The sequence below is a fragment of the Microcebus murinus genome, chromosome 9 (genome assembly GCF_040939455.1).
Source record: "Microcebus murinus isolate Inina chromosome 9, M.murinus_Inina_mat1.0, whole genome shotgun sequence".
In the NCBI taxonomy this organism is placed as follows: Eukaryota; Metazoa; Chordata; class Mammalia; order Primates; family Cheirogaleidae; genus Microcebus; species Microcebus murinus.
This window is the reverse complement of record NC_134112.1, coordinates 90,740,843-90,757,229: the sequence shown is the minus strand read 5'-3', so window position 1 is coordinate 90,757,229 and position 16,387 is coordinate 90,740,843. Positions and strand designations below refer to the sequence as shown.

At 34.0% G+C, this 16,387-nt stretch overlaps 1 protein-coding gene across 4 annotated transcripts in view; it reads left to right on the top strand.

The window, feature by feature from the left end:
• Positions 1–16,387, top strand: part of BRAF (B-Raf proto-oncogene, serine/threonine kinase) — a 185,939-nt gene that overhangs the window by 116,371 nt on the left and 53,181 nt on the right. For 3 of the 4 annotated variants that reach the window (XM_012768024.3, XM_012768022.3, XM_076006664.1), the window contains exons 8-13: positions 1,048–1,207; positions 4,749–4,785; positions 8,804–8,940; positions 9,849–9,966; positions 12,457–12,541; positions 13,433–13,609. In XM_012768024.3, the coding sequence (XP_012623478.1) occupies positions 1,048–1,207; positions 4,749–4,785; positions 8,804–8,940; positions 9,849–9,966; positions 12,457–12,541; positions 13,433–13,609 (714 nt within the window). Of the gene's footprint in view, positions 1–1,047; positions 1,208–4,748; positions 4,786–6,168; positions 6,289–8,803; positions 8,941–9,848; positions 9,967–12,456; positions 12,542–13,432; positions 13,610–16,387 lie in introns of all 4 variants that reach the window. The other variant, XM_076006665.1, reaches the window with a different exon arrangement.

Sequence of the window (16,387 nt, the reverse complement as noted above, 5' to 3'; positions counted from 1 at the left end):
ATTGTCTTTCTGGCCATGTCTAATAACTGCTCGATAATGCTAATTATAGTAATATAATTAGAGAGTTTGCATAAGATGGGGTGGAATGATAATCAGTATGTGAAGAGAGTTTATTAGTATTGAGTCATTCATTGATCCTGATGGAGTTCAGTGAGATAGCCATACCTCATCTGTCAAGTTATATTCAATGTCCCTGGTCCCTAGGATATCCTTTCTGAGGGGATAGATTCCTTACAGGTGCTTACAGTTTATCCTCAAAATTTTAGTTTCTGTGAGTTCCAAGTTCATTTTGGAGCTGGTGAGAGACCATAGACTTTCCTATTCCAAAGCAATTTTTTAAAATATTTGCTTTAATGTTTAATATATGATTATTTTGTGTCTCTGGTTTCAATAATTGGACATGATAAAAACTTCAAAATATAAGAGATACTGGCACTAGGAGGAGCATCCTCTGGGCTTGGAAATGATCTTTAGATATTGTTCAGGATTTTCATTCAACTCTAGTGTAAAGCAACAGGTACATCATTCAAGTCCTGAAGTATACATTCTCAAAATATTTATAACTTCCTAATAAAATTTTCATTTTAGTAACTTCACATATCAAGAAATGGCAAAGTTAAAAAAATGGCAGATTTTATTCAGTCAGTCTCTACTTAGAACATATTTTTGTATGCTTTAAAAGATAAGAACTTCTTTAGATGATTAACCACAGGTAGTTTCTAGTTATTTGTAGATTCCCATGGAGTTTTCTGGATAAGAATCAGTGTTCTTATCATTGGTAGTTCCTGGAGAATCTGCTTGAGCAAAGCAGCTTTGGCAGCATTAGTTGTTGGTAGGTACTAGTTTTTTAAATTAATACTTTTTAAAGCCATTACTGATGGATTTTTAATGTTTTATTTTAAATATTTTGAGAATATAAAAATAAGTATATCTTTATATCTTCCATATATATATATATATATATATATATATATATATATATATATATATATATTATGTCTATATAGTTGCTCTGAATCTTATCTTCCAATGACTTGATTTTTCCAGGCCCCAAATTCTCACCAGTCCATCTCCTTCAAAATCCATTCCAATTCCACAGCCCTTCCGACCAGCAGATGAAGATCATCGAAATCAATTCGGGCAAAGAGACCGGTCCTCATCAGCTCCCAATGTGCATATAAATACAATAGAACCTGTTAATATTGATGTAAGTATACAGCATCACAAGTACTAGCAAGTGTATGTCTTTATTTCTGCTGTAATTATAATTTAGATAAGAAATAAATGCCATCTTTCATTTATTAGTTTCTTTAAGTGATAGTTTTCTTATGAATCACAGATCAGAAAAGTTCATTATCTTCTCTGATGACATCAAATACTTCACTGGTACCAAATTATAGAATTATTCTGACTTTTTTCCTTATGATACCATCTCTGTAAAAGTCTTATATCTTCAGATGAAAATGGTTTAAACATCAAAGGTAGATAGAAGCCGTTGGGGAAATTGATGAAGTCCTTTAAAAACTTTTCTAAAAATGATTGTACTGTGAAAGTTAAATATGAACTTAAGATTTTTGGTTTGTACTATCATAACTTTGGCATTATTACCAACAAAAACTTGATTCTTTCTGTGTTTAAGAATTAGCATATAGTTGGGACTATAAATTTTATTAAATGTAAAAAAAATTATAAATTTTAATTTCATTTTTCAAGATCACAAATCAGACTTTCTTCCCACTTTTTACTGTGAAATTTTTCTCTGTTTTTATTGGGTTCATTTTAAGTGCCCTCCTTCTAGTACTGGTTTTCCTCAACTAATAAGATTCACCTCTATCTAGTTAGACCTGAGTGCAAAGGTAGAAAGAAGTAAGAGAGGAAAATATGGGAATAAGGAGATTGTGAAATAAAAAATCAAACCATATTTCTAGGATAGGGCTGTTTCATTATGTCCAAAATCATAACCTTCATTTTTACTTTCAAAACTAGCATTCTTTTAGACTATTTCCTTTTTTCTCTGATTGTTACCACTGTTCTCCTGGTCTCTTGGGCTTGAACAAGAGAGAAAGAGATAGAGAAAGAAAGAGAGAACTGGGAGGAGACTATGAATTAATCGATTAATTGTAAGAGTCTTGGGAATCACATTGAAAATGGCTATTATTTATGACTGTTTACTGTGTACCAGGTACTATGCTAAGTGCTTTACATGGATTTTCTTCCATTGTCATTAAAGCTCATAGGTTAAGTAGTATTATTATCTTTATTTTACTGTTAAGAAAATTGGGTTACATTTTAAGAAATGTACCTAAAATTACATAGCTGATAAATTATTGAAATAGACTTAAAACCTGGCTTTTTTTTTTTCCCTATGTTTAACCACTGAACTGTATAGTAGTAGAGGAGAGAGGTGAAAAGATGAGAGGTAGAGAATAATGCCCAGGTTTCTGGCTTATAGATCCTTAGCTTATAGACCAGGTTTCTGATAAATAGATAGTACCATTCATTAAGATGGGAAATATCAAAGGAAGAACAGGGTTTGTAGAAACAAAAATGGTAGCTTTTATTTTGGGCATATTGAAAAGATTGTCAAGGAGCTTTGAGAACACATTTGAGATTGAAAAATGTAAGTTTCTGTTGGTATTAGCTATAAGTTCTAAGAGTAGAGAGCCAAATTCGGTCAATCCACAGTTGTGGGAAGTTCAGAGCTGGTGCAACAAAAAAGAAAGGGATGTAGCCTTTCTCTTGATGTTCCTTCTTGTCTAGAAGGCCTTTTGGTTTTCTACAATGCCTATCCCTCAAGGGCCCAACTCAGAGCCATTTCTTCCAGTGCTTCACCAGTGATCAAATACTATAATTATTATGTGTAGTACTTACAGTCTTATCACCCATACCATTTAGTTGGCAATTAAGCAACAAACTTTGCCATCTTTTTTATTATATTCTTAAGCTTTTATTCTTATGTCATTTAATTTTCATGTGTGTGCATCTTGCTTCCAATGAGATTATAAGCTCTCAAGAACACAGAAAGTTAGCGGCACCACCAGTATTTTTGTATTTATTGGTAGCTACACCTAGTACTTTATTTGCAGGTATATATTTGTTCATTATTATGTAGAAAATATTGAGAAGGCTTTATATAATACATTGAACATGATAGAAATACATCTGTAAAGGATTTACAGATGGGATTTGCTGTACCCCATAAGCCAAAAGTTGTCTATTTTCAAGAGCCAATTGCCATTTTTAAAAAAAGAGATGGGGTCTTGCTATGTTGCTCAGATTGACCTGTAACTCCTGGGCTTAAGTGATCCTCCTGCTTCAGTTTCCCAAGTAACTGGTACTATAGGCACATGACACTGAGCCCAGCTCCACATGCAGAGAGGCACTTTAGAGACATTTAGGGCCATTCAGTCCCTCATATTTAAGTTAAACTGAGTAAACTAATCCAAGTTTTCCTATTAGGATCCACATTGTAATACCCATAGAGACTCACCCACTACTAACAGTGTTGAAAATAGCTGTATTTTAATAATAAAAACAAATTTTAGGGCCGGGCGCTGTGGCTCACGCCTGTAATCCTAGCTCTTGGGAGGCCGAGGCGGGCGGATTGCTCAAGGTCAGGAGTTCAAAACCAGCCTGAGCAAGAGCGAGACCCCGTCTCTACTATAAATAGAAAGAAATTAATTGGCCAACTGATATATATAGAAAAAATTAGCCGGGCATGGTGGCGCATGCCTGTAGTCCCAGCTACCCGGGAGGCTGAGGCAGGAGGATCACTCGAGCCCAGGAGTTTGAGGTTGCTGTGAGCTAGGCTGACGCCACGGCACTCACTCTAGCCTGGACAACAAAGCGAGACTCTGTCTCAAAAAAAAAACAAAAAAAAACAAATTTTAACAGAATCTTTATTTGAGCAGTTTTGATTTTTTTTTCCCCCTTCTAGCGTGTCCTTATGCATCCATATTTTCATGATTGTAATCAGCGTACTTTAATTTTTTTTCTTTTTTTTTTTATTTCGGCATATTATGGGGGTACAAATTTTAAGGTTTCAAAAGATGCCCTTTCCCCTCTCCCCCCACAAGTCTGAGTTTCCAGCGTGACCATCCCCCAGATGGTGCACATCTCACTCATTATGTATGTATATACCCACTACCCTCCCACCTGCCCAATACGCTAATTTTGTATTTTTTATTATACTATAAACATGATTCAAGCTTCCTAATTGTTTTGGTAACTGCATAATACTTCATTAAATTGATGTACCATAATTTACTTTAACCATAATCTGTCAAAATGCCTATCATAGGGAAATAATTATTTGTAATTTTTTAGTATGATGGATTATGCTGCACTGAACATCTTTGTGCATATCATTTTTTCTTCTGAATTAATTTTCTTAGGAAAAAATCCCAGAAGTGGTGTTACAGGATCAAAGGGTGTGAACAATTTTATGGTTCTTTATATGGTTCCTTTTTTAAGGATTGAAGGAACTATTGATTTTGAATGGCCTAAAATGGATTTCAACATTTGATCAGGACTAATAATCCTTTTACTATAGGATTAAGTTGGCAGTGCTTCAAAATTTAGTTTTTATCATGTTCACTGGGTAATTTCATATTCTGTTTTTTGAAGTGATTGTAAAACAGGTATTATTTTTAATTAACTTTTCTATTAATGTATATTGGAAAATTCAGTGTTATTATTACTTTCTTACTATATGCTTTGAATAAATGTACATTACTGTTTATTTGTAGGACTTGATTAGAGACCAAGGGTTTCGTGGTGATGGAGGTAAGTAGTGATTTCAGTTTTAAAAAAACTCAGGGAAAAATGCAATTGCTTTGCTGCTTGTCTTTATACTTGCTTCTTTCATGAAACACAGACACAGAGAAAAATGTGTAGAGAAAACCCAACATTTTTTTGTTTTTCTCTAGTATTTATTATTTATTTCTAATAAAATTTTAATTAATTCATAACATGAGTAGATAATATAGAGAACATAAAAGGAAGTCTTAAATGTACTATCTGCAATTTTAAAATATTGTACCAAAAAAGATCCTTAATTATTACCCACTTTATGAATTTCTATAACCATCTCCAAAGCTGGAGTTGCTAAATTTATTTTGAGGGCCTCCATTGATACTTAATGACTGAGCTTTGAATAAAATAAAACTTGACTTTGCTAAATCATTCTTGGAGGGAATCCCTTGGGTTGCCTGCCACAGCTTCTTGGTTTGTCATATGTTATCAACCACTTCCCTTCAATTTTCCAGAAGTGTTTGAAATGTACATTTTATAGAATAGGCCCATAATAGATAAGCCCAGTTGCCCTCTTATTCATGTAGTAAATAAAATAAGCAGATGAGAAATTGAATTGATATTTCTTACAGATTTTTCATCTAGTATTCACTCTAGCACATAAGACAACATTGCTTAAGAAAATACTTTTTGTAAGAATTACTCCATATGTTTTCCAAGAGATGGTATTTGAGACTATCTTGAAGTTTTCTTCCAGGTGGTCCTTTGCGCTTACCTTCTCAGCTGAATTCTATCTAGTAAGAAAGACCTGTAATAACTACTTATCTTCTTAGAGTTGATCTCTTCACTGTGACCGTTTATCTTCAAAATATCTAAGCCCAGACTTAAAAGATATTTTATAGTCAGTAAATACTATATAAACCATCTTTTGTTATGTTTCTGTACACCTGCGAAGTAACCCAAATAATGATAAGCCTGCATTATATACTCTGGACTTAGTATTGACTATTGCACATAAGTATACAAGTTTTTTTTTCCTGTTTGTTATTTCATGAACCTGCCCATTAATGTTGCTGCCAGTTTGACTTTCGTATGTCTTAATAGCTGTGGCTTTTGATAATTTTGCCCAATACATCCAACATTTAAATGTTGCCATCATGTTAGCATCACGAAGTTAACTTAGTGATAAACACAGCCTGCTTAGTACCTAAAATCAAGTGGTATTTCTTGTCCTTTTTAGGTCACTTTTTAAAAAACCATTGAGTTTTCATGAAAATCAACAGATTTTTTTGAACGTCCAGAATTATTTTGTAAAGCAGGCTTCAATTTCTCTTATTTATTCCCCATGACTTCTTTCATTTCTTCTGTGTGTCTGTCTTCCTGTGTTTGCCTGCCCCTCTCTTTCTCTTCTAACAGCCCCTTTGAACCAGCTGATGCGCTGTCTTCGGAAATACCAATCCCGGACTCCCAGTCCCCTCCTACATTCTGTCCCCAGTGAAATAGTGTTTGATTTTGAGCCTGGCCCAGTGTTCAGAGGTAGTTGGGCTCTTCTTTCTTGTTTTCACCCAAAGTAAACTAAATATAAAACTACAGATGCTGTTTGTGCCTCACCCTCACAGCGTGTGTTTGTAAGTGTGAGAGTTTTCGTACTAAATTTCTGCTTGGCCTGGCTGGAATGCTCTGAATGTGCTTTTCACACATAACTCACTACCACAAGCTTTCTGTATGCTGTCTGTCATAAATTTTTAAAAGCAAGAAAATTCTGAGCTGAGATTTCCATCTTGTTTTTTGTTATCTTATTATTACTTCTTAGTCTTGATAGCTTAAACTCGGTGGGGGGAGGTCTTCAATCTGGATTCCTTTGATTTTAACACATTTAGGTGATAACCTTGATGACTGTTAATATTTGGTAATAATTTTTGTGGTTTTTAAGAAAAAATGTAAATGGAAACTTCAATTATGAGATTTTATTCTATTTTTGGCTTTTTTTGAGATTCTATAATATCAGCATGTTTGAGGGTTTTTTTTCTCCCTATAATGTAGGATGTATATATCTTATGTCAAAGGTAGGGAGCAGTAAAAAAAAAAAAGATTAATAGTATGTTTTGGATATTTCAACATAAGAAAATTTGAAAATTTATACTTTTAATTATCCCCTAATATGAGGGAAAAGTTCACAGTATAGTTTCATTCTCTCATTTCATCTTGTCATACTTTAATTTGTGGTTAAACTGATTTTTAAAAATTTAACTCAAAATTGAGACAGATGTCTTGCTATAAATATTTTTAAAGAGTTATATTTAGTGACTCTTGCTAATTAGCATCTGTTACTTACTCTGAATGTAGTAGTGGTGTTTTAGGTTCTTGCTCTCTCAGTCCAGCTGATTCTCAGAAAATCCATAAAATGGGATGGAAGTCAAGCAGTAGTGAGTAACATAATTAAGCTAAGTCATATATAACACAGCACTTACATCAGAACTGTGAAGCGTGGTCAAGCAATTAAGGCTTTAAATGTTGAAAATAAGCAATAAAAGGTAGAAAATGGATTGTGCTCTAGTTAATAGACATTCTGGATACCATTTTCTTTTAGAAAATTATATATGAGATTATAGAAATTCCACATGACAATGTAGTATGAGGTAGTAATGATAAAATTTTCACACAGATTTTACATTTAAATGGTGTCATTAGTATTCTTGTTCTTTGAAAGATAGTGGCTCTTTTCCCCCCAAAGAATAGTAATCATTTTTTAAAAAATCATTTTCTTGAGTTCTTTTTGTTCTGTGTGTGAAATATTACCTGGACATGTCAGTCCTATGCAGCTGTACTCCGGCCCCACTTACAAGTCATTATCCTGAACCTGTCTGAACCAGGTCATACTGTAAGTGAACTTAGGATATTTGCTACTGAGTCAGCATTTTAAAAAGTACCCATAAGAAATGTATGCAACCCTGCCACTGAGACTACTTCTAAAAACTGTACCCTCGGCTGGGCGTGGTGGCTCACGCCTATAATCCTAGCATTCTGGGAGGCTGAGGCGGGTGGATTGCTCAAGGTCAGGAGTTCAAAACAAGCCTGAGCAAGACCTCGTCTCTACTAAAAATAGAAAGAAATTAATTGACCAACTAAAAATATATATACAAAAAATTAGCCAGGCATGGTGGTGCATGCCTGTAGTCCCAGCTACTTGGGAAGCTGAGGCAGTAAGATTGCTTGAGCCCGGGAGATGGAGGTTGCTGTGAGCTAGACTGATGCCACAGCACTCACTCTAGCCTGGGCAACAAAGTGAGACTCTGTTTCAAAAAAAAAAAAAGAGTATACCCTCAGGCTCACTTGGCTCATAGCTTACTTAGGTCTCACTATAAAGGCAGAGATTTTTCAGAAAGCCTTGAGAACCTGCTTTGCTTTGTTTACATTAATTTTATCTTGGTAACAAATAATGTTTATATAGTGTAACAAGGCTCCATGAACCAATGACCCTGACCAATATCTCTTAAATATAGAGCATAAATATAGATTTAATTCTTAAAGTAATTTAATTTTATATTAGTGGCTAATATGAAAGAGCTAGATATTTTCAACATTAAGGCCAATATTAGAAAATATTTCGATTTAGGGTTTCCATCTTTTTTTATACTGACTGGCTCTTGAGGTAATGTAAAATAATTAAAAGTTTATTTGTTATCTAGGCTTTTAAATTTTGCTTTTTGATTTTTTTTAAAATCAAAGAAACAGAAACTTGCAAGTATTTTTCAGTACTTGTCTCTTGTTTTAGAGAAATTATTTTTCTTCTAGATTTTGTACCAGTAAACAAATTATGTCTTTATCATCAGATATCTTAAAGATCATTAAAGTGGCCAGGAAACTAAAAGAAATTATAGTACTAATCACCAAATGAGGCCCCTTTTTGGCCTGCTCTTTCAAAAGGTCTGTATTTGAACATGCAGAACATTTTAAAAATAAGTCTAAATTTCCCCCCACCTCCTGCCCCCTGATAAATTAACATGCTTGCAGTTCCTTAATGGATACATTTTTCCTTTCACTAATTTAGGATCCACCACAGGTTTATCTGCCACACCCCCTGCCTCATTACCCGGCTCACTCACTAATGTGAAAGCCTTACAGAAATCTCCTGGACCTCAGCGGGAAAGGAAGTCATCTTCATCCTCAGAAGACAGGAATCGAATGGTAAGAGTGTATGGTATCTTTTTTTTTCACTTCTAAGTTCTTTCTTTTTATAAGTCATAGCCAAATGTATCACCTTTTAGATATATCATGTCCTTATATGATACAGAATTCCCATAATCAAATAAATTTAAGAGCTGATAGCTTTTTGCTTAAAGCATTTTCCCACAACACTGAATTTTTTTCTCATCTATAATATAATTTAGTAAAAGGCAGTTTGGAAGAGTAACAATACCGTTCTATTTCTAAAGTAAGGAAAAAGAAAGTAAGCTAGTGTTTAGAAAGCAGGATTAGCATATACATTCTAAAGGCTAGTCCAAAATTCAAATATCTACCAAGGAACATTCTTCCCTATTTGAAAAATTAACTTTCTGCTGCAAAATGAATCTATATTAAATCTAATAATTTTAGCAATAGTGTATATTGGATAGGTATGTCCATTACCTTACTGTAGTAATTATGTATAGAGATTTTTTTTTGAGAAACTTAATCAGATAATATGTATGAGGAAATTTAGCACTGACTAGAAAAGGGTAGTTGCCATAATATGTTAATCTAAATTTTTGTGATTTGGAGCCAAAACCAGTCACACATATAAAGTACTTGTCCCTTGTAGTCCTCCAAATGATAAAAACTGTTTTATAGATTTTAATAATTCTGTATATACCATATAAATAATTTCTGTTTTTAATCAATTATTTCCATCCTAATATCGACTTCAATATTAAAGTTTTATATTTTTAGAGTCATACTTTTAACTGTTACTCCACCAGAGTGTTTTTTTAAAAATAGATCTTACTGTCTTCATAAATTAAGTACCTCTCAGGCATAGGGTAATATACTCAGTGTGAAATATAAAGTTTTCCTCTTTGGTTTGGTTTGGCTTGACGTTTTATACTATTTTTATCAAGAAAACACTTGGTAGACGGGATTCAAGTGATGACTGGGAGATTCCTGATGGGCAGATTACAGTGGGACAAAGAATTGGATCCGGATCATTTGGAACAGTCTACAAGGGAAAGTGGCATGGTATGTATATAATGCGGTGATCTTGTCACAAGTCATAATGATAGGATATGTTTAACAATTTTATTTAAAAAAAATCAAAAGGAGTATTTACTATTTGCATCGTTAAGCTACTTTGATCAGATGTAAGACTCCAAAAGTTTCTAACAAAATTACGGGAAATAAAAACTGGGTCGCAACAACCAGGACTCCTGTTATAGTATAGCCAATTATTTTTAAAGATGAAATATCCTCTAAGTTAACTAGTCCCCAAAATGATTTTTTTTCTTTTATTTTTTTTTTTTTTTTTTTTTTTTTTTTTTTTTTTTTTAGTATCAAAAATGTCTTCAGATTTTATTTATTTTATTTTATTTTATTTTTTTTTTTTTGAGACAGAGTCTCGCTTTGTTGCCCAGGCTAGTGTGAGTGCCGTGGCGTCAGCCTAGCTCACAGCAACCTCAGACTCCTGGGCTCAAGCGATCCTTCTGCCTCAGCCTCCCGGGTAGCTGGGACTACAGGCATGTGCCACCATGCCCGGCTAATTTTTTATATATATATCAGTTGGCCAATTAATTTCTTTCTATTTATAGTAGAGACGGGGTCTCGCTCTTGCTCAGGCTGGTTTCGAACTCCTGACCTTGAGCAATCCGCCCGCCTCGGCCTCCCAAGAGCTAGGATTACAGGCGTGAGCCACAGCGCCCGGCGATTTTTTTTCTTTTAGAAGTCTTTCTGCTGATAATTTATTTGTATTATAAATCACAAGTAAACATATTTAAAAGTATACTTACCAAAGGAAGAAGTAGAGATAACCAGTAAACATATAAAAAATGTTTGGTCTCACTAGTTATCAAATAATTGCAAATTCAAAAAATATAAAGCACTTGTGTCTCATTTAGACAAAGATTTTCTTAACTTGATCATATTTAGAGTTGTGATCGTGCTGCTGGTGGGAAAATAAGTTGGTATAAACTTTTTTGAGGACAGTTTGGCAATGTGTCTATTGAGCCAACAATTCCATTTATAGGCCTTTATTCTGAGGAAGTAATTGGACAAGAACGAACAAATAGGTATTTTCATCAGAGATTTACTATTAATGAAAAATGAAAATAAATATATGTCCATTAATAGAGGCTTAGGCAAATAAATTGATATCTCCATATATGTTTATATAGGAGTTAAGATGGTATAGTATAGCTACATTCATTTATATGGAAAAGTGTCTTTGGTATATTAAATTTTACAAGGCAGTAATAATACCCCATATTGGCCGGGCGCTGTGGCTCACGCCTGTAATCCTAGCTCTTGGGAGGCCGAGGCGGGCGGATTGCTCAAGGTCAGGAGTTCAAAACCAGCCTGAGCAAGAGCGAGACCCCGTCTCTACTATAAATAGAAAGAAATTAATTGGCCAACTGATATATATATAAAAAATTAGCCGGGCATGGTGGCGCATGCCTGTAGTCCCAGCTACTCGGGAGGCTGAGGCAGGAGGATCGCTTGAGCCCAGGAGTTTGAGGTTGCTGTGAGCTAGGCTGACGCCACGGCACTCACTCTAGCCTGGACAACAAAGTGAGACTCTGTCTCAAAAAAAAAAAAAAAAATAATACCCCATATTGTAGAAGTCACAGAAAAATCTATAACAATTTTTTAAATGGCTGTATAGTATATATCTCCTTAGGTTATTTTTTCCTGTGTATTCATAAATATTCACATTGCATACATACAGAAGCCTCCTAAGATATACATCTTCAGTATAATGTCATTTTTGAGTGATAAGATTATGGGAAGTTTTTTTATGCTTTCAAAATGTTTTTAAACATTTTGTTTTAAGTGGTTATACAGTATCATATGGTACAGATAATAGAATGAGCACTGTATTACTTTGATAATTAGGAAAAGTCAATAAGTTTATTTAACTTTTTATTGAAATATCATACATATAGAGGTTGAATATCTTTAATTCAAACATCTAAAATCTGAAATGCTCCAAAATCTGAAACTTTTTAAACACGACATGCAAAAGAAATGCTCATTAGAAGATTTCAGGTGTTCAGATTAGGGATGCTAGACTACTAAGTAATATAATGTATAATAGTCTAAAATCCAAAAAACTCTGAAATTTAAACCCTCTAGTCCCAAACATTTCACATAGGGGATACTCAACCTGTATAAAAGTGCTCATAAGTGAACAAGTAGCTGAAATCTCATAAAGTGAACACATCTGTGATTAGTGGGAGACCAAGGTGGGAGGATTACATGAGGCCAGGAGTTCAAGACTAGCCTGGGCATCATAGCAAGACTGTCTCTACAAAAACATTTTTAAAAATAGCCAAGCATGGTGGTACGTGTATGTAGTCTCAGCTGCTTGGGAGGCTGAGGGGGGCAATCTCTTGAGCCCAGGACTTCAAGTTGACAGTGAACTATGATTGTACCACTGCAGTCTAGCCTGGGTGACTAAGTGAAGACCCTCCCTCTAAAAATAAATAAATAAATCATTGGAATGCAATTACCTTTTAGGTGATGTGGCCGTGAAAATGTTGAATGTGACAGCACCTACACCTCAGCAGTTACAAGCCTTCAAAAACGAAGTAGGAGTACTCAGGTGAGCTTGTGTGAATTACTGTTTTCTAGAGAAAGAAGCTATTTTCATTAGCTCCTGTTTTGCAGTGGTAGCCACTGTTAGCTTTACAGATTTACTCAAAATGGATAAATATGTAGAAATAGAGTATATTTGAGTGTATTTTATCTTTAACCATATTAAGTGGTATATAATATTATATAGTACATCTGATAGAAGACTGAATCCTAGACTGAGTTAATGGAAATATAGTATTCTGATCATATAAAATAATAGTTCTACTTATGGAAAGAATACTCTTAAAATTTTAAGGTTATCAGAACACATTTAGAGATTGTATTTATTCCTGGGCCTGGGACTTGAGGAAAATTGACAAAGTAGAGTTTGTCCAGGGGAGGACCACCTAAATTGGGAATATTCTAAGACTATAATTTAGGAGAAAAATAGTCAATAGAACTGAGGATAGTTAGTCCAGGGAAGGCTATTATGTTCAAGACGGTGCAAAGTTATTCCAGAGAGCAAAAAAAAGGTTATTCCAGAGAGTAGAACAGGGAAGCTAGTAGTGGAAATTGTGGGAAAATGACTCTGTCTCAACACAAGAAAAACTTTCTAATATTAGAACCACTTAAACAGAGAGGTAGGGGTTAGCCACATACTCAGTGATAAGCTTCCCATAATTGAAGGTATTTAAGCAATCTGTAGTTGCCTGTCAGATATATTTTAAAAAGTGTTTCTGAATAAGGTAGGAGGTTATACCAGACAATTCCCAGTTTCTTCTAAATTCATCCTTCTATTGCTTTTTTGTTGTTAATATCTTTTTCTGACATCTTACTGATAGGCCACTTTGGTTCCTTTTTTTAGAAATTGCTAAAGTTTGTCAATATTTACTGTTTGCTGTTACATTTATTTTTACAGGAAAACACGACATGTGAATATCCTACTCTTCATGGGCTATTCCACAAAGCCACAACTAGCTATTGTTACCCAGTGGTGTGAGGGCTCCAGCTTATATCACCATCTCCACATCATTGAGACCAAATTTGAGATGATCAAACTTATAGATATTGCACGGCAGACTGCACAGGGCATGGAGTAAGTTACATTCTGTTAAATCTCTTGTAAATTACTTTTGAAGACCATTGGGGATTTTTTTTTTAAGGCTTTGGCCGATATTCTTTTGGATTGCATTTTAAATTACTGTCTAACAGTGTAAAGACACTAACTAATGGCTAATAATATGATACTAAAAAACAAATATCTTTCTCTAGTACAGTCTTTAAAACATATATCATGTAGATTAAGTATTTGATAATAAATATGACTGCAAAGTTATGGTTAGTACTCAATGTTTAGCTAAGCAATAAAGGTTCAGAAAATAAAGATAGGCAAAACAAAACCCCACTAAAAAGTCAATAACAGTTGTTGAAGTATGAAAAGTGATTATTAATTAGTTATCCTTTAAAATCATTTTCTCTGTGTGCCCATATTTTCTATTGCAAGATGGTCAGTTAATAAAGTTTAAATGAAAATATGCATTCTGATCCTTTTTGAGTATTTCAAGTTGAGTTGTTCATATCTATGGAATTTTGCTATATAATTTAAAAGATAAAGAGTTATTTTATAAAACTAATAGGCTAAAATGGGGAACTGACTTTGAAGGATAAGTTTTGTGTACAACCCTTGAGTGCAAATGAACAGGTAAATCAGAGGATAAAATTAAATTTTGAAAACACTTAGATGAAAATTATAAACTCAATAAAATATAAAGCTCTGTGAGTAGTTTAAAAATAGGTATGATCTTAATTTAATATTTTATAGTATATAAATCACTTTCACGTGCATAGATTATCTCATTTAATCTTTATAATGTTATAAAAGACATGTTTAATTTTCTTCTTACAAATAACTGAGGCTTTTAAGTGACTTGTCTAAGGCCACACATTTAATAAGTGGCAGCAAGGTGTTTAACTCAGGATTTATTTCTGACTCCCAATCCAGTATTCTTTCCCTGTAACCACCATGCAACTTTTACATTATAAAATCAGAATAAACGGGTAAAAGGGTATACATGTACTCACACCCACAGCTGTGACTCAAGATCACTTATAGCAAGTAAATGTAGAGTCAGAACTCAAAACCATATCTGGTTGTTAAATCTCCCCACTGTACCATCTTTTCTTTCTCAAAACTAGGCAGTATATCTGTAATTTAGATTGTTTACAAGCCTATATTCAGCCAAAATACTTATTATAGCAAATTATGACCTTATTCAGTAACATTCCCACATATCCACTAGACCTAAAACAATCTCAGCCTTTCACATGTTAGAATATAAATCTCTTCAACCCTAAAACATTATATTAAACTCTTGTGAGAGTAAGCTATAGCAAAAATAGTGAACATTTAGAGAGAAACAAAGCTTATTCTCTTCCTATACCACTGGTCTCTTTGCTGTTTCTTCAGCAGGCCAAGCATGCTGCTTCTTCGGGGCCTTTATACTTGTTGTATTCTCTTTGGGATACTCATGCCACAGATACCCTTATGTCTCTGTTGATATGTCCCCTTATAGGAGAAGCATTCTCTGATTATCTTATAAAACTAATATTTCCCCACCCCACCCTGTCACTCTGTACTCCCCATCCTTATTTTTCTTTATAACACCCAGCTCCATCTGATTTGTGTATTGTCTGTCACCCCTATTAGAGTGCAAGCTGTATGAGAGCAGGGACTTGATTTTGTTCATTGTTTTATGCCTAATGCCTAGAATAGGACCTGGCCTATGATAGGTACTCAATATATATCTGTTAAATGAAAAAATGAAAGAATGATTACATACAACTGCATATTATCAATAGGTTTACCTTCCAGAAGAGAGAGAAGCCAAATCCTTCTCAATCAAAACAGAAATGTCAAGAAAGGGAATAATAGCGAAAGAAGTAATAAAAGAGAGTAACAGAGGAGAAAAAGGGTTTTGATATAAAAAGGGCTGGCAAAGAATATTAATAGTATTAAAAATAATTTTTAGAAACAATGATGAGGCAGTGAAGTGCTAGTATTGATTAAGATAAGAGACAGTAAAGAAGGACACTATCAAGTTGAATAGCTCTGCAGTCTGGGTAATAGAGAAGAGGTTAATTTTTCCATCACTTTACAGTTTCAGATTATCAGGGTAAACTTTAGTCTATCTACTCTAAAACACTTTAACATTTTTCAATAACTCTCACTATATAATCAGTATACCTGGCTATGAACGTAGATCATTCCAGTTTATCCTAGACTTTAGTAGCTAAAAAAGTACTAATTAAGTTTTAAGCCCTCTAGCAGAATATACCTTTTATCATTAATACTAACTTAAAATTAACCAAAGAAGATACAGTTCCTTTTTTCCTTTTTTGTTCTTTCTTATAAGATGATAACATGCAACTGGTTAAATGTACCAATACATCTTTAGATTCTGAAGGCTTTGGCAAATTAAAAATCCTCTTATTAAAAAGGCTATGTGGGTTCCAGGTTAAGGCAACAGGTCTTTGCTCCCTCCTGAAACTCCACTAAAACAATAATAAAGGAATTTTTTTTAAGCATGAATGTATAAGGATGGAGATAACAGGAAGGAGACAGTAACATTTTGAAAGCTGAAAAGCAGATGGAGAAGTGATAACGCACTTAGTTGACCCACAAAGGCTAAATCATTAATTGGCAATGGAGAAATGAAAGCCCACCTGATTTATACCATAGAACCCTCAAAAATCTCAGGAACCGGCACTATCAGCTATCTCAAAGGGGTAAGAAACCAAAATGAAAAGGCCTGTTTGAAAAACTATTATTTCTCTAAATCTCTTTTCTTACTCACTGGGTAAGTGCTCCATCCCT